We start from the raw sequence: 18,333 nt of genomic DNA on the forward strand, positions 1-18,333 counted from the left end.
TTGCAGCAACGACCTGGGGAATAGTTACAGGGGAGAGGAGGGGGATGAATGAGCCAATTGTAAACTGGGGATTATTAGGTGACCGTGATGGTAGAGGGTCAGATTGGGAATTTAGCCAGGACACCGGGGTTAACACCCCTATATATATACACATATATATATATATATACACACACAGTACCAGTCAGAAGTTTGGACACACCTACTCATTCAAGGGTTTTTCTTTATTTGTTCTATTTTCTACATTGTAGAATAATAGTGAAGACATCAAAACTATGAAATAACACATATGGAATCATGTAGTAACCAAAAAAGTGTTAAACAAATCAAAATATATTTTATATTTGAGACACTTCAAAGTAGCTACCCTTTGCCTTGATGACAGCTTTGCAAACGCTTTGCATTCTGAGGTTGGGATAATACTGTGAACATTATACTGTAAGAGCTGTTTAAAAAGACTGCCTGAAATGTCAGCCTATTTTGGTGGGAGGGGGTCACAATAGACCAATAAGAAAGGGAGTTACAAACCTCTCTGCCAATGACAACTCATTCTCCCCTTCCCACTCAGACCACACAGACAGTCCAAGCAAAATTGCTCTTTTCTAAGATACTATTTTTGTTTATTTTTGACAATTTTAATTGTAATTACATTACGGTACTTCATTGTTACCCAGAAATTATTTGACATTGAGATAAAAACGGCTGCATTGGACTTTTAAGCATGCAACATGTGCACTTTATAGGTAATGGGGCCTCTATAGGAATAAACTCTACTCTGTAGCTTACCCTGCTTTTTGAGTAAATCTACAGTAGAATGTCAATCTAGCCTCAGAATGTCACAGGGAGAAGAAGGTGGTCACTCAGGAGGGATTAAACTAAAGAATCAGTACAGTCAGTTCACTTTCCACACAGACAAAGAGACATTTATTGGCCCGACACAAAACCTCTGCTTTTCATTGGCTCAAACACACTTGAAGAATTTCAAGCATACTAGCACAAAAAAGACAAACTCGCATCACATCATTGATTAAAATGCAGGATGGTAAATCTCTCTTACAATCAAACGGGATAACTTGGACCGAGAATGCGCATTTTCATTGGACAACTGGAATGGACGACCCCAATTGGCCAGCTGGGGATTTACAAACTCTGGCAACTGATACGACAAAAGCTCAGCAGGAAAAAAACAAGAGGTGGACAATCGTCAACATCAGAGAAGTCTGATTATTTTTCAACACCACAAAGGGGGTCCTAAAAACTATTTTGAACAAACAAACAAAACGAGATGGCATCCCAGGTGGTGGAGATCATCAGTGGGATGAGTCTGGGAGCCATCCAGTCTCTGGAGCAGGCCGTGGAGAGAGCTGCTGCCGCTCTGGAGGAGGAGGGCGATGACTCTGTGTTCTATGATGAGGGTGATGCTCCATTAGACGGGGAAGGAAGGTCTTATCCCTTGATCTGTAGTTCCAAGTCAGCTCAACAACAGAATGGGGAGGTGAGCCTACTCAAGGCTGAGACAGCCGGGTGTAGTCATGGAGAATGGAACAGGGACAGATCCGATCACTGACGGAGGAGACACTCGTACCTCTGCCATGTTTGACAGTGGGTCACTTCAGCACAACAACAGTGCCGTAACTGAGCCCCAGACAGCCCAAACAGAAACTTTGGCACAAATCCCAACTCCAACACCTGCAGAGCCACAAAAACAGCCAGGGTAGAACACATTGCCAGACAAGGGTAAGGAAATCTGCGTTACAATAAAGCAAAAATGTCAGTATCAATTATCCAGCACATACATTCCACAATTAATAGTTTTGGTAAATCACCATATAACCAGGTTTATGAACCAACCAGATACAATACACTTTTTCATGAGCTGGAGTTATGTGAATGGAATATTTAGGTCACTACAAGCAGAGAAAACTCTGAATATTAATTTGTTCTAAGAACAAGGGGCATAAATGTTGTGTACTTTTGCTTTTAAGTTTCTGCTGCACTCAAGGAATGGAAGTGAAACATTCACAGGATCAGACAACTGCTACTACACCCCTGTCTGTACGTAAGGAGGAGGTGGCTCGGCTGAACACGGAGCCTGACACCACAACCTCCTCTGGTGATGAGCCCGACAGTGAGAGTCAGGATGAGGTGGAGGACAGACAACGGTTCCCAAGATTCCCTGCCCTGTCAAGGTAACAGTTCCCAGTCTTCATGAGGATAGAAGTCTGGCCGATCCCATCATAAGAAATCCTCCAACCACAACATCAGCTCCAAATATAGCACTGTCTCCTACAGGAAGACACGCAAAGGTAACACTCGCCAAAAGATTGACGAGTTGGAGTCCATGATGAAGAATCTGTAACATTCTATTGATGTCAGTTTCCTTGAAGTAGACTATACTGCAGTTTTACTTCAACTACAAGGAGCTGGATGTGGACTGAGGGGCATGCTAAACCAGTCACTGTGCAAACTGGCATAATTATCCCCTATTGTTAGGGGTTTGTTTATCTTTCTAATACACAATACACAGTCTTTTAAGATTGTATCTCAAACGTTGACGTTTTACTGTAACGCTATGTCCCTTCTCAAGCCAAATGAATGGTCGACACGTAAAAAGTCTAAGTTCCCACAGACTTGGAATGACTACTGATAAGAGCTCAATATGGATAGTAGTATTGTAACGTAATGCACAGAAGTATTGTAATAATTAGTAAAAAATATAATCCCCCGAATTAAGTTATTTCAATTGAAAATAACAGTTGGAACATTTAATTATGTAAGGCAAGTATTTGATTACCAGATAAAAAAAATAAGAGGCTTGGGGACATAGTAATCCTACTAGCAAACATTGAGATTTACAATGCCTTCGGAAAGTATTCAGACCCCTTGACTTTTCCCACATTTTGTTACGTTACAGTCTTATTCAAAAATGTATTAAATATTTTTTTTTCACTCATGAATCTTCACACAATAACCCATAATGATAAAGCAAAAACAGGTTTTTAGAAATATTTGCTAATTTATTCAAAATAAAAACCTGAAATATGACATTTACATAAGTATTCAGACCCTTTACTCAGTACTTTGTTAAAGCGATTACACCCTTGACTCTTCTTGGGTATGACGCTACAAGCTTGGCACACCTGTATTTGGGGAGTTTCTCCCATTCTTCTCTGCAAATCCTCTCAAGCTCTGTCAGGTTAGAGGGGGACCGTTGCTGCACAGCTATTTTAAGGTCTCTCCAGAGATGTTCGATCAGGTTCAACTACGGACTCTGGCTGAGCCACTCAAGGACATTCAAAGACTTCCACTCCTGCGTTGTCTTGGCTGTGTGCTTAGGGTCATTGTCCTGTTCGAAGGTGAACCTTCGCCCCAGTCTGAGGTCCTGAGCGCTCTGGAGAAGGTTTTCATCAAGAATCTCTCGCGCCCAGGCTCTGTCGCAGCCGGCCGCGACCGGGAGGTCCGTGGGGCGACGCACAATTGGCTTAGCGTCGTCCGGGTTAGGGAGGGTTTGGCCGGTAGGGATATCCTTGTCTCATCGCGCTCCAGCGACTCCTGTGGCGGGCCGGGCGCAGTGCGCGCTAACTGAGGGGGGCGGGTGCACGGTGTTTCCTCCGACACATTGGTGCGGCTGGCTTCCGGGTTGGAGGCGCGCTGTGTTAAGAAGCAGTGCGGCTTGGTTGGGTTGTGCTTCGGAGGACGCATGACTTTCGACCTTCGTCTCTCCCGAGCCCGTACGGGAGTTGTAGCGATGAGACAAGATAGTAATTACTAGCGATTGGATACCACGAAAATTGGGGAGAAAAGGGGATAAAATTTAAAAATAAATAAAAATAAAAATAAGAATCTCTCTGAACTTTCCTCCGTTCATCTTTCCCTAGATCTTGATTAGTCTCCTAGTCCCTGCCACTGAAAAACATCCCCACAAGATGATGCTGCCACCATGCTCCACCGTAGGGAAGGTTCCAGGTTTCCTCCAGACGTGAAGCTTGGCATTCAGGGCAAATAGTTCAATCTTGGTTTTATCTTGTTTCTTATGGTCTGAGAGTCTTTAGGTCCCTTTTGGCTAACTCCAAGTGGGCTGTCATTTGCCTTTTACTGAGGAGAGGAGTGGCTTCCTGTCTGGCCACTCTACCCTAAAGGCCTAATTGGTGGAGTGCTTCAGAGATGGTTGTCCTTCTGGAATTTTCTCACATCTCCACAGAGGAACTTTGGAGCTCTGTCAGAGTGATCATCGGGTTTTTGGTTACCTCCCTGACCAAGGCCCTTCTCTCCCGATTGCTCAGTTTGGCCGGGCAGCCAGCTCTAGGAAGAGTCTGGGTGGTTCCAAACTTCTTCCATTTATGAAGGCCACTGTTTTGGTACCCTTCCCCAGACACAATCCTGGCTCGGAGTTCTACGGACAATTCCTTCGAGCTCATGCCTTGGTTTTTGCAGGACCTTATATAGACAGGTGTGTGCCTTTCCAAATCATGTCCAATCAATTGAATTTACCACAGGTGGACTCCAATGAAGTTGTAGAAACATCAATGAAACACCTTTGCTATTAAGCTAAGGGTGTGAATAGTTTTGTAAATAAGGTGTTTATTTACAAATTTGCAAACATTTCTAAAAACCTGTTTTCGCTTTGTCATTATGGGGTATTGTGTGTAGATTGCTGATAAAACTGGAAGTATGAATGTAAGCATCTTAAAACCTACCGCAATTTTTTCCCCCCAGGTGATCAACCCTATATGTGAAGAAGTTCTGCTATTTAAATGTATATAGTTCCCGTTAGGCTATACGATCAACTACTAAAGTTAACCCCTAAAGCTCTCTGTAACAGCCATGCCTTTCCATGCTGTAATATTTCCATAAGAACAGTGAGAAAGTGTAGGCCTATATGTTCATGAAATATCTGTTGCAAAAAATTGGAAAAAGAAACCCACATTAAATTATCATCTTTAATATCTATTCAGAAAAGGAGAAAGAATTTCATATTTGAACAACAACAGTCCCCTCTAGTGTTAGAGAAATATACATACAGTATGTACTAAACCTATAACCATATAGTAATTAAGAAGCAGCTCTTATTATCCTAGGTGAGCCATAAGGTGTAGGGTGAAGTGGCCCCTAGACACTGATCTTGGGTCAGTTTTGCATTTCCCCCACTAATCGTTGAGGTTGGGGGGAAGTGAAGTTGAACCTAGATCTGTACCTTAGGGGAAACGTCAACCAGAGCTGAGTCATAACCTCACATAATACAATGCAATTCTTTTTTATCTCATAAAACAATACAAAAATCTGATGTCTTTAGCAAAGCTATCTGTGATACGTAATGTCTACACAGGCTCATGCATTTCAATTTGTACATAAAATGATATTTCAAACAGTGAGAATGGTACTTGACAGAAAATATCTATTTACATGAATCATGGAAAAGTGCCATAATATATCCAGCCATTTGGCACTGAAACAGTAAGAAATATGGTACATTGTGTGGTCAAACTGAGTGCTACAATATAGAGAACATCCGTAGAAAAATCCTCACGTAAATAGTCAAGGCACATTCGTGGTCGATTTCCCACGGCTCTTTAGAGAAAATTATTTTTGGGCAAAGCTGATGAACATACAATGTAAAACCAAAGAGCTCAATAAAAAGTGCAACTCCAGTAAACTATGCTTCCTAAAAACACTGTGATTACGTTGTCTAATAGCTGCCCTTTCAAATCACTTCCGGGGCCTCATAAGTCATGCAAAATTCAAAGGTTGATCATGATAAAAAAAACAAAAAAAACATTGCACATCCCAACACCACCCTCAAACCAACACCATGCGTATTCCTATTGCAGCAGACGACATCCAAACACACACAGTCAAGTACTTGAGTGTCGATCACTGATGCATGAATAGTGCTGTAGCCCTGTACTCCCGTCATTCAGCGTGGTAGTGTGTGAACTGCCACTTCTGGTAGGGACTGGTAGGCACACACTTCTTCAGCTGTATGCTGTCACCCAAAACCCCAGCCTCGAGACACAAACGCTGGGGAGCAACCTCCGTAACGAGGTGCTCCGCCTGAACAAAGACGACACAGGGAAATAGTACAGTAAGCACCACAATGTACATAATGTTAACTTCCATTCAGCAAAGGAACACTGCTGCTATCTTGCTCTCCAACCAAGGTGTTGTGAATTGAGGTGCAAACCCTGACGAAGGCTAAGGGCCAAAAAGCGATGGTTTTAACAATAAAAAAGCAATTGAATCAACATACACTATCCTCCAAGAGTTGCTGAATTTCCTCTTCACTTCAACCTTCAAGCACACTGTACATATTCTGTATGCTAGTAGCTGACAACAGCTTGGTTTAAGAATAACAAATATTCGTCACAAAAATCGATATTCAGAGAACTCTAGTCGAGGAGGTAAAGGCCCACTCTAAAGCAAACCTACCAGAGCAGAGACGGAGGCCTTGTGGAGCCAGCGTAGCTGTGGCTTGGTGTTGTCACACAGCTGCAGAGCCAGGCTGCTACCTTTGTTCTGAGTGGTGAGACAGACATCTTTCTGGCGAACGTGCCTCATCCAGGTGTAATTGAAGTGCTGACTCTGAGGTTTAGGGACAGAGGGGATAGTTAAGATATGTCACAAGTGGCACCATTACCTATATAGTGCACTGCTTTTGACCGGGACCCATAGGGTAGTGCAATATCTAGGGAATATGGTGCAATTTGGGAAGCAGCCTTAGTGTCAGACATACAGTATCAGTCAAAAGTTTGGAGACACCTACTCATTCAAGGGTTTTTCTTTATTTTTTTACATTGTAGAATAGCGAAGACATCAAAACTATTAAACACGTGGAATCATGTAGTAACCAAAAGTGTTAAACAAATCCAAATATATTTTATATTTCAGATTCTTCAAAGTAGTCACCCTTTGCCTTGATGACAGCTTCGCACACTCTTTGCATTCTCTCAACCAGCTTCATGAGGAATGTTTTTCCAACAGTCTTGAAGGAGATCCCACATATGCTGAGCACTTGTTGGCTGCTTTTCCATCACTGCAGTTCAACTCATCCCAAACCATCTCAATTGGGTTGAGTTCGGGTGATTGTGGAGGCCAGGTCATCTGATGCAGCACTCCATCACTCTCCCCCTCTTGGTCAAATAGCCCTTACACAGCTTGGAGGTGTGTTTTGGGTCATTGTCCTGTTGAAAAACAAATCAACATTTTGATGTGATTTGTTTTTTAACAGGACAATGACCCAAAACACATGATAGTCCCACTAAGTGCAAACCAGATGGGATGGCGGATCGCTGCAGAATGCTGGTTAAGTGTGCCTTGAATTCTAAATAAATCAGTGTCACCAGCAAAGCACCCCGACACCATCACACCTCCTCCTCCATGCTTCACGGTGGGAACCACACATGCGGAGATCATCTGTTCACCTACTCTGCATCTCACAAAGACATGGCCATTGGAAGCAAAAATCTCAAATTTGGACTCATCAGCCCAAAGGACAGATTTCCACTGGTCTAATGTCCATTGCTTGTGTATCTTGGCCAAAGCAAGTCTCTTCTTCTTATTGGTGTCCTTTAGTAGTGGTTTCTTTGCAGCAATTCGACCATGAAGGCCTGATTCTCCTCTGAATAATTGCTGTTGAGATGTGTCTGTTACTTGAACTTAGTGAAGCATTTATTTGGGGTGAAATTTCTGAGGCTGGTAACTCTAATGAATTTATCCTCTGCAGCAGAGGTAACTCTGGGTCTTCCATTCCTGTGGCGGTCCTCATGAGAGCCAGTTTCATCACAACGCTTGATGGTTTTTGTGATTGCACTTGAAGAAATGTTAACATTTCTTGAAATTTTCCCAGATTGACTGACCTTCATGTCTTAAAGTAATGGACTGTCGTTTCTCTTTTCTTATTTGAGCTGTTCTTGCCATAATACGGACTTGGTATTTTACCAAATAGGTCTATCTTCTGTATACCACCACTACCTTGTCACAACACAAACATATTAAGGAAGCAAATTAACAAGGCACACCTGTTAATTGAAATGCATTCCAGGTGACTACCTCATGAAGCTGGTTGAGAGAATGCCAAGAGTGTGCAAAGCTGTCAACGCAAATGGTGGCTACTTTGAAGAATGTAAAATATATTTGTTTAACACTTTTTTTGGATACTATATGATTCCATATGTCCACACTATTATTCTACAATGTAGAAAATAGTAAAAATAAAGAAACCCTTGAATGAGTTGGTATGTCCAAACTTTTGACTGGTACTGTATAATTAGGCTTCATGATAACTATGGGGTTTTCAAGGCCGGTTGGGTGTGTGTTGAACTCAACAGGGATTCCATAGTGGGTTATAGTCATAAGACAGCTTTTCATTTCAAAAATGGGGAAGTTAGGAGTATTTACCAGCTTGCTGAGATCACATATCTCAAAGGCAAGGGAGCCTTTCTGCAGAGCGAGGCATTTTCTTACTCCACGATTGAAAACCTAGCAAAGGAGGATCACAGGTATAACATTTCATGACAATGCATAGAGCAGTCATAACAGTAGTTTACATAGGTAGTGTCACTGCACTATTGACAGTAGAAAAGCTTCTCCTTTCTTTCCATTCTGCGCCCTCAACAAATCCTGACAGAACTGTCACAATCCAATCACTTTTTGTTCAGATAAGAGGACAATTGACATCTGTGTTGCAGAGGCATTGAGAGCAGACAAGTATACAATTGTCTGTCAGCATCGAGATGAGGGATAAGTTAACGGAAAAATAAGAGTAACAATTGTTTGCCAGAAAGAGCACCAATGCAATATATTCTAAGATAAACAGCCTAAAAAGCAAAAAAATGGATTCCTACTAATTCACTAAAGACAATGATTTTAAGCGTTTCAAATAAAGTTATAAACCACAGGAATAAACTGCATAAGGGTTTTGAGCATCTGGAAAAGCACTATAAATATCAAATAAGTTATTTTTTATTATAAAAAGTACACCTACTAGCCCCTCAGCTTTGACCAATGGAGCGACCATGTCTGGGTACACATTATCCAGGTACCATTTGAAGCTCTTGCACTTGAGCTTCTTCCGGAGCGCGATCTGGTCTGTGAGGTTGCCAATGTCGATGACACTCCTATCCAGCAGATGGTAGTATCCATGGCCGTAGAACAGGTCCTTGTACTCATCCAGCCACACCTCTGCCACCCTGGCCAGGTTACGCTCGACCGTCTTCTGTCTGTCCTTGGGGAACTTGTATGGGTTGGCGCCACGGAAAATGTGGCCCACTCTGGAACATGGGATGATCTCGATCTCACCTCCACACATCCAAATCTGCAAAATCAACACAAGTAGGATGTGATCAGAACATTTGATCGAAGTCCCACACGGCACCCTATTGCTCATCGGGCTCTGGTCAAAAGTAGTGCACTGCATAGGGTATAGGGTGCCATTTAAGAGGCAGCCTTGATCATGAGCCGAGTGTGTAATCCTGTAACAGGTTGAAGAATGAACTATTTGCAGATTTGTTAATCTCTAATAAAAAAGTATTATTATTATTATTTTTAAATGAGTCACTGACCTTAAAAGAGATCTCCATGTTCTCTCCGCCCCATACGTCCAAGCCAGGATCATAAGAGCCCAGTTCATAGAAGTACTTCTTATCGATGGAGAAAAGTCCTCCTGCCATGATGGGACACCTGAGAAACAAAGTACACAGTCATACACAAGGGAGGGACTAACCTGAACTTATGCAATAAGTACCATTTGTTTCGTTGCGAAACGTTTTCCGTTGAGATTGTATTACTCACAAAACATTCCTCCTTGGTCTTATTAACTGAAAGTAATTAGGATGAGTCAGCTGATCTCAACTGGTTGGATTGGTAAAAGTAATAGGTTGGCGTAAACTAGCATTGACCTATCCAATCGTGTATAGATCGATGATTAACTGATGGAAACAAGGAACGAAGGATGAATTTGAGGGCCCAATACTTATGTACTTGAACTAATCCGCAACTGTTACTACATGACAAATTCTCCAGTGTTAAATCAACACTAGCTAGGTTTCATGCAAATATTCCCAAAAATGTGCTCATTTTCCCACCAGAGATGTGTTTCCATCATATTGACTTGCAGATAAAGGCTGTGCGTGATGGCGTAGTGCACATAGAAATACCTATTGCGGTTAAAATTCCCATGTACCAGAAAAAATATATACAGTGGGGAGAACAAGTATTTGATACACTGCCGATTTTGCAGGTTTTCCTACTTACAAAGCATGTAGAGGTCTGTAATTTTTTATCATAGGTACACTTCAACTGTGAGAGACGGAATCTAAAACAAAAATCCAGAAAATCACATTGTATTATTTGTAAGTAATTAATTTGCATTTTATTGCATGACATAAGTATTTGATCACCTACCAACCAGTAAGAATTCCGGCTCTCACAGACCTGTTAGTTTTTCTTTGAGAAGCCCTCCTGTTCTCCACTCATTACCTGTATTAACTGCACCTGTTTGAACTCGTTACCTGTATAAAAGACACCTGTCCACACACTCAATCAAACAGACTCCAACCTCTCCACAATGGCCAAGACCAGAGAGCTGTGTAAGGACATCAGGGATAAAATTGTAGACCTGCACAAGGCTGGGATGGGCTACAGGACAATAGAAACAGCTTGGTGAGAAGGCAACAACTGTTGGCGCAATTATTAGAAAATGGAAGAAGTTCAAGATGACGGTCAATCACCCTCGGCCTGGGGCTCCATGCAAGATCTCACCTCGTGGGGCATCAATGATCATGAGGAAGGTGAGGGATCAGCCCAGAACTACACGGCAGGACCTGGTCAATGACCTGAAGAGAGCTGGGACCACAGTCTCAAAGAAAACCATTAGTAACACACTACGCCGTCATGGATTCAAATCCTGCAGCGCACACAAGGTCCCCCTGCTCAAGCCAGCGCATGTCCAGGCCCGTCTGAAGTTTGCCAATGACCATCTGGATGATCCAGAGGAGGAATGGGAGAAGGTCATGTGGTCTGATGAGACAAAAATAGAGCTTTTTGGTCTAAACTCCACTCGCCGTGTTTGGAGGAAGAAGAAGGATGAGTACAACCCCAAGAACACCATCCCAACCGTGAAGCATGGAGGTGGAAACATCATTCTTTGGGGATGCTTTTCTGCAAAGGGGACAGGACGACTGCACCGTATTGAGGGGAGGATGGATGGGGCCATGTATCGCGAGATCTTGGCCAACAACCTCCTTCCCTCAGTAAGAGCATTGAAGATGGGTCGTGGCTGGGTCTTCCAGCATGACAACGACCCGAAACACACAGCCAGGGCAACTAAGGAGTGGCTCCGTAAGAAGCATCTCAAGGTCCTGGAGTGGCCTAGCCAGTCTCCAGACCTGAACCCAATAGAAAATCTTTGGAGGGAGCTGAAAGTCCATATTGCCCAGCGACAGCCCTGAAACCTGAAGGGTCTGGAGAAGGTCTGTATGGAGGAGTGGGCCAAAATCCCTGCTGCAGTGTGTGCAAACCTGGTCAAGAACTACAGGAAACGTATGATCTCTGTAATTGCAAACAAAGGTTTCTGTACCAAATATTAAGTTCTGCTTTTCTGATGTATCAAATACTTATGTCATGCAATAAAATGCAAATTAATTACTTAAAAATCATACAATGTGATTTTCTGGATTTTTGTTTTAGATTCCGTCTCTCACAGTTGAAGTGTACCTATGATAAAAATTACAGACCTCTACATGCTTTGTAAGTAGGAAAACCTGCAAAATCGCCAGTGTATCAAATACTTGTTCTCCCCACTGTATATGTTTGGCTAGCCTACATGAGGGAGATTATTATGGACAAAAGAGACAGATTAATTTTATTTGTCAAATGGCAGCCAAGCATCGATCATCATGTCACCACAATAACACCCTCAATATTTATTGGAAAGGAGCATCAAGCTCATCACCTTGCACTGTGACATTCAAAGTTTATTTAAATCTGTAGTTTAACAAATTGCATGCTTTCCCAATGAGTCATAGTGGGAGGACCACTTAACATTGTCATCACGACTCCATGTTACCTTCAATATTATGGTTATTATAACAATATTTGCACATAAAAGCGTTTCCACCGACATCTCCCATCATTCATTTTACAAATACATAAAGAGCCCACCTTGTCTAGCGTATTTCGTTTTTTCAACATTTGGAAAATTTACCCAAAAATGTTGTTTCCATCAGGCCTGTCATGACATTTTTTTATCCATCATGTACTTTACATACATAAAAAGTTTGGATGGAAACCTCGTTAGTGACCATGTTAAGTTTGTAGAGTAAAAAAAAGAAAAAAAATGAAAAAGCCTCATCTCAGACTGGCCAATAAAAAGAAAAGATTAAGATGGGCAAAAGAACACAGACACTGGACAGAGGAACTCTGCCTAGAAGGCCAGCATCCCGGAGTCGCCTCTTCACTGTTGACGTTGAGACGGATGTTTGCGGGTACCATTTAATGAAGCTGCCAGTTGAGGACTTGTGAGGCATCTGTTTCTCAAACTAGTCAGTCTAATATACTTGTCCTCTTGCTCAGTTGTGCACCGGGGCCTCACTCCTCTTTCTATTCTGGTTAGAGACAGTTTGCACTGTTCTGTGAATGGAGTTGTACACAGCGTTGTACGAGATCCTCAGTTTCTTGGCAATTTCTCACATGGAATAGCCTTCAATTCTCAGAACTAGAGTTTCAGAAGAAAGGTCTTTGTTTCTGGCCATTTTGAGCCTGTAATCGAACCCAGAAATGCTGATGCTCCATATACTCAACTAGTCTAAAGACTTTTCTTTCAAAAACAAGAACATTTCTAAGTGACCCCAAACTTTTGAACGGTAGTGTATATTCCGGACTATGACAACGCTCGTTCTGATATTTTTTCCTTCTTACTTTTTGGATTATGTGCGTATTGTTGTGTACCTATTAGGCAGAAGAGTGAAAGCGCTGTCTAGTTTAGTGAAAGTGAGAGTAACTTGGTGAGTGAGAGGGAAGTGGAGGGGGTGAAAGATAGAGGGAGAGGGAGCACTGTTGGAGCTACAAACATATCTGCGTGTGTGACCAATAAACTTAGATTTGTTTAATTAGTCAATTTTTAGTCCTGTGGACTTCACCAAGTGAGTTCCTACTGTAGGCGAATGTTATCATAAAAATGTAACTGTTTTTTAGAATACATTACATATATCATAACCCACTGGGCATAGACACCAATTCAACTTCAATTCCATGTTAGTTCAACGTAATTTCATTGAAATGACGTGGAAACAACATTAATTCAGCCAGTGTGTGCCCAGTGGAAAGGCCTTACTTTGACAGACAAGTTTTACCCTAACAGTGGTGTTAGGAACCTCCTGCTTTACAGGCCACAACAAGCCAGCAAATCACATTAAGCTGGCTTGCAGAGTGATGTGTAATTCTCACTCTTAGAGTTAATTTAACCCCTGAATCAACACTAGAAATGCTACACTGAAGAAAAATAAACACACTAGCCAAATTTGCTGTGTATGTAAACATACAGTAATGAGGGATGTAATGAAATCCAGAACTACCTGATGGGATCTGAAGCCTTCATGTGATTCTTCTTAATGACGTCCTCTGATAACATGCGCCACAAAAACACCAAGGGCCATTTGAATACCCCTCTTTGGAAGTTGTCAACAAACGCATAGCTGTAAACAGAATATCATTAAACAAATATTACATTACTGGATTAACAATGCATGAGGGAATGAAATGCGCGAAACTCAAGACAACTCCGATGAATCACATATATCAACAATATCCAGTAAACAGGATGTTGCATCAAACCAGGCTGTATAAAAATAAGTTGATACAACTCTGGTCGTCGGGGTTACTTTTTACAGCAATGTATACAGGTAAGTTCAACATGAACCCTAGAAGTCAGAAGGCCGTTGACCCAAATATTCAGAAAATGTATCAGATGGATAGCTGTGAATCAAATATTTCTAATGATGTAGGATTTGTAGGTAACACACAAAGCTTCCATTGCTGCAATGTTATCACACATTTTGCAATTGTAGGGACATAGTCAGCTAAGTAAGCAGTGTCCGAGCCAGAACGGCCCAGTCTAGGTAAATAAAGATACATTGTGCCCCCAGATGATACTGACAGACCAAATTTGGGGGTCTAACTCCTAGACAATAAGATTGAATAATAACTCTGAAATTAGAGCTGGGACGATAAACCAAAATGTAACGCCGACCGATACAATCACTTCTTGAGAAAATGTTACTGATAATTACGATAAAGTAGCCTACACTAGAGAAATGTGAAGTTTGAAATTAAATATGTACGCTAATATGGCCAATTGCTAACAGGACAATTGATAGCTACAACTTTTAAAGTAGTAGTAGTTTTAAGTGTAATGTATTTTTTTTAAAGCAACTGATGCATATTAATGTTAGATATTTATCTTTCAATTCATTGTGATAATTCAGTCAATTTATCGTGATATGGATTTTTTTCCCATATCGCCCAGCTCTAATAGGGGGCGTCCCAAATGGTATCCTAGTCCTTACATAATGCACTACTTTTGACCTGGGCCCATAGTGCAAATTTATACAAAATAAATAACAGATATACCTTATCTACATACAGTACCCGTCAAATGTTTTAGAACACCTACTCGTTCAAGGGTTTTTCTTTATTTTTTACTATTTTCTACATTGTAGAATAATAGTGAAGACATCAAAACTTTGAAATAACACTTGTCAAGCCAAAGGGTGGCTATATATAAAATGTATTTTGATTTGTTTAACACTTTCTGGGTTACTACATGATTCCATGTGTGTTATTTCATAGTTTTGATGTTTTCACTATTATTCTACAATTTAGAAAATAGTAAAAATGAAATAAAAACCATTGAATGAGTAGGTGTTCTAAAACTTTTGACCGGTAGTGTAAGTATTCAGACCCTTTTCTAAGAGACATCTTGTTTCCATTGATCATCCTTGAGATGTTTCTACAACTTGATTGGAGTCCACCTGTGGTTAATTCAATTGATTGGACATGATTTGGAAAGGCACACACCTGTCTATATAAAGTCAAATGGGTCTGAATACTTTCCAAATGGACAGTATATAGGAAATGTGCCATTTGAGACGCAAGCATTTAGTATTATGGTAATGTTACATTACCTCATGTCCTTGTCACTGATGACGTCGATGACTGGGCAGGCCACTTTCCTCCTGTCCATGTACACTCTCTCCAGCAGAGGTTCCAACCAGCCCACGTTGCATTCAATATGCGAGTCAAGAAAAGTCAAAACATCACCTGAAGGGAAATGCAAACAATCCACTGAAGACAAACAAAACCACAGGGACGGTTGACTGCCTCATGTACGGGAGGACAAGACTGAGATTTTTTTGCATAGAGTATTTTGTTTAAACACAATGCAAGCGAGTGGTCATACGATATAGCAAGATGTGGATGTGGTTGGTTACCTTTGGCAATGGCGGCTCCTGCCAGCCTAGCTCGGATCAGGCCCTGCCTCTCCTTCAGACGGACGATCCGCACTTTGGGAAACTGGGACATGTACACATCCAGGTGGTCCTTGAGATATTCTGAAAGAGTGGATGAGAGCGAGTGTGTTTAGGGCCCTGAATTTATTCTGACTATGTGACCTGCCCAAGAAAAACTTCAGGCCCTATTTATAAAGCTATCGTTGCTGTCTGAAGATCTCCAAATCTGTAACTTTATAGTATATTGCAAATAAATGCCATATTATACCATTAAGAATATACATTTACAAAACTTCATTAGCTAGTTTGAATACATTTTCTTGGTCCTAGATTCATGAAATTGTCTTCAGTTGGGCCCAGAATTTCCCTGGACACATCACATGGCTGGGAAAAACTCTGAACCCATCCTGTACTGTTTACCAGGAAAGCTCCTCCCCTCTCTTACCTTTGGTACTAAAGTCATCCACCAGGATGATCTCTTTGAGAAGGTGTGGTGGAGAGCGATTGAGGACACTGTGGACGGACCGGAGCAAAGTGGACCATACCTCATCCACAAAGCAGAAGATCACACTGGTGGTGGGCAAGTCATCATGGACCACACTCTTTGAACACCTGGAAAACACAAAACAGTAACAAGAGAGGTTACCTAATGCTAACTGTACTATATCACTATATGAGGAATACAAGTTTGGGAATACGTGAGTATGCATGATGTGGTCAAGGCCAGAGTGTGACTCACGTATGAGGTCTGGTGTCTGGGATGGCTCGGTCCACAGGGATCTGGTCACTCAGGTACACGTTGAAATAGCCTTCATTCCACCGGCTCCTCACCTCCTGCTCTTTGTCACTGGGCACCATGGCTGCTTTCCCAAATTGCCCAATTGCATTGGCATCTCTGGGGGCTTGGGTCATGTCTAATGCCAGCACTTTGTGGACGCCTGTGTTTCGAACATCTGTGGAGTTTGTGGGAACTCCTGGTTGGAGTTTAAACTTTGCTCTAGGAAGTAAGGTCTCCTTTAAGGCATACGGCTTACCTTTATCAACTGCCTTGATCCGTTTGTGCTTAATATTGACAACCACCTCTTTTCCTTTCAGTACATCCTTTTTGACAGATTTAACTGTGCGGTCCACGGCAACTTTGTATTTTATAAAGCTTTCTTGTATGCCAGGCTCCAGTGGATCTAGGACTTTCTCATTTGTCTGTGAGTCCATATTTGCTTTGGCTTTTTGCATTAGGCCTATATTTTCCTCTGCTTTCACTGTCTTTTTTGAGGTCAATGTTTCAACATGTTTTCTTTCTTGAACACCAGGTGGCACTTTGGTGAAGTTCGAGAGCACTGCCACTTTCTTATCCTCTGACTTCACCAGATTTGCCTTTTTTGACAGGTCTTTGACAGGCGTTTTCGTTTTCAAAGACACACTCAACTGTCCTGTGACATGATTCACTGTTTCGATTTGGTTAGGCTTAAAAATGACATAATTTCCTTGTTCTGACTTTAGTTGGGCATTCCCCCCTTGTTTCGCATGTGAATTTACTTTGTCCTTCAACTGCGGGTCCTTTTTGGCAGCAGGTCCTCGCTTTCTGCCCACTTCAAGGACTTTCTTTTCATTCTGGAGTGGACCTTTATTACCTGCCTCGTCCAGGTCTAAGTCGAACTGTGTACGTTCGGTGGCCTGCGATATGACAGTCGGCCTTTCCTTCACTACGCTTTCTTTCAGAAGTTGGCTGTTAGCATCATTCATTGACAGGCGAAGTGCTACCATATCAAACAGTAGCCAAATGACAGATGCAATGAAAACAAATGCAAGTGCCCTACCACTACCCCTAAAGTATTTCCTTATAGCCTTCATTTTAGTACGTCTAGATATACTAGGTCACAGTATCTTATTAACGCATGCACGAGTCATACTTCACCCATCGTTCAACTTCTCTTTACTTTGGGGTAGTTTTAGTAGGCTATTGCCTGCATGGCATTCCACGCGGAGAAGATTGCTTTGGCCAAACAACGGTTGGAATCTTCTGGTAGAAGTCGTTGAACTATTGTGAATTTTGTAGAGAAACGCAACAATGTATCAATAAAACTTACCTCCACGTTGTCCATTTACTTCCCTGAATGGTACAATGTATATCACAAGTATCCATGCGCTGCCCACTATTATGGAAGTACACAGGCAATTATCTTGCAATTTGTTGTTAATTTACTTGCCCTCACCCAATGTCTTTGAATGAGAAAGGAAAGGATCATATTCCCTTGAGGAGAATGCAAAACCACAGACATCCAATTTAGTTATTTGACACATTTGCCCCTGTTCTGTCGTGGAGGTAGCGCCCATCAACGACATATTTCAACGTTGAGAGCACACACAGTGATTGGATAGACAGCTTCATTTTAAGCAAACCGTTTTAGGGTACACCGAAGGTCGCGTGAAAGTGGGTGTGGCCTGTCTAATGTCAACAAAATATCGCATGGCGCGTCGCACAGTGAGTGTAGGCCTAAACAAAAACGGATTATTTGGATGTTTTTCTTTCCCCCGACAGGTTTTTGGTCAGTAATGGACCTTTGCACATCCGTTTTTTCAACTTTCAAATTATAGCAAAGTGTGACGTGTCAATATGGTGATAATAGGGTAAATCAAGCATAACTGGTGTAACCAGTACAGGTGTGTCTGCAATGCATCATTCACAATTCAAGTAAAACGTTCAACTGAGTGTTTGTCACTCAGTGACTCACGCACTCACGGACGCACGCACTCACGGACGTACGCACGCACGCACGCACGCACGCACGCACACACACACACACACACACACACACACACACACACACACACA

At 41.8% G+C, this 18,333-nt stretch overlaps 1 protein-coding gene and 1 long non-coding RNA gene across 4 annotated transcripts; both read right to left on the reverse strand.

Annotated features, from left to right (window-relative positions):
• Window positions 1–901: 901 nt before the first annotated feature.
• On the reverse strand, window positions 902–3,543 carry LOC139546944 (uncharacterized). The gene is made up of 2 exons (XR_011669289.1): window positions 3,141–3,543; window positions 902–1,689 (listed from the first exon to the last, which is right to left on the reverse strand). It is a non-coding gene; the product is annotated as an uncharacterized lncRNA (long non-coding RNA).
• A 1,383-nt stretch (window positions 3,544–4,926) lies between these two features.
• Window positions 4,927–17,881, reverse strand: LOC139546913 (polypeptide N-acetylgalactosaminyltransferase 5-like). Of its 3 annotated transcripts, XM_071355859.1 has the most exons (11): window positions 17,714–17,881; window positions 16,240–17,538; window positions 15,946–16,112; window positions 15,483–15,602; window positions 15,177–15,312; window positions 13,569–13,688; window positions 9,558–9,675; window positions 8,981–9,310; window positions 8,395–8,475; window positions 6,427–6,579; window positions 4,927–6,051 (listed from the first exon to the last, which is right to left on the reverse strand). In XM_071355859.1, the coding sequence occupies exons 2-11, from the start codon at window positions 17,349–17,351 to the stop codon at window positions 5,911–5,913; spliced, it is 2,478 nt and encodes an 825-aa protein (XP_071211960.1). In that variant the 5' UTR covers window positions 17,352–17,538; window positions 17,714–17,881; the 3' UTR covers window positions 4,927–5,910. The 3 variants fall into 3 exon arrangements, 2 of the variants coding, with proteins under 2 accessions (XP_071211960.1, XP_071211958.1); XM_071355857.1 differs by having other exon boundaries at window positions 16,240–17,866; XR_011669281.1 differs by lacking the exon at window positions 4,927–6,051 and having other exon boundaries at window positions 6,441–6,579; window positions 9,039–9,310; window positions 16,240–17,860.
• Between the last annotated feature and the right edge of the window lie 452 nt (window positions 17,882–18,333).

The sequence above is a fragment of the Salvelinus alpinus genome, chromosome 20 (genome assembly GCF_045679555.1).
Source record: "Salvelinus alpinus chromosome 20, SLU_Salpinus.1, whole genome shotgun sequence".
Classification (NCBI taxonomy): Eukaryota; Metazoa; Chordata; class Actinopteri; order Salmoniformes; family Salmonidae; genus Salvelinus; species Salvelinus alpinus.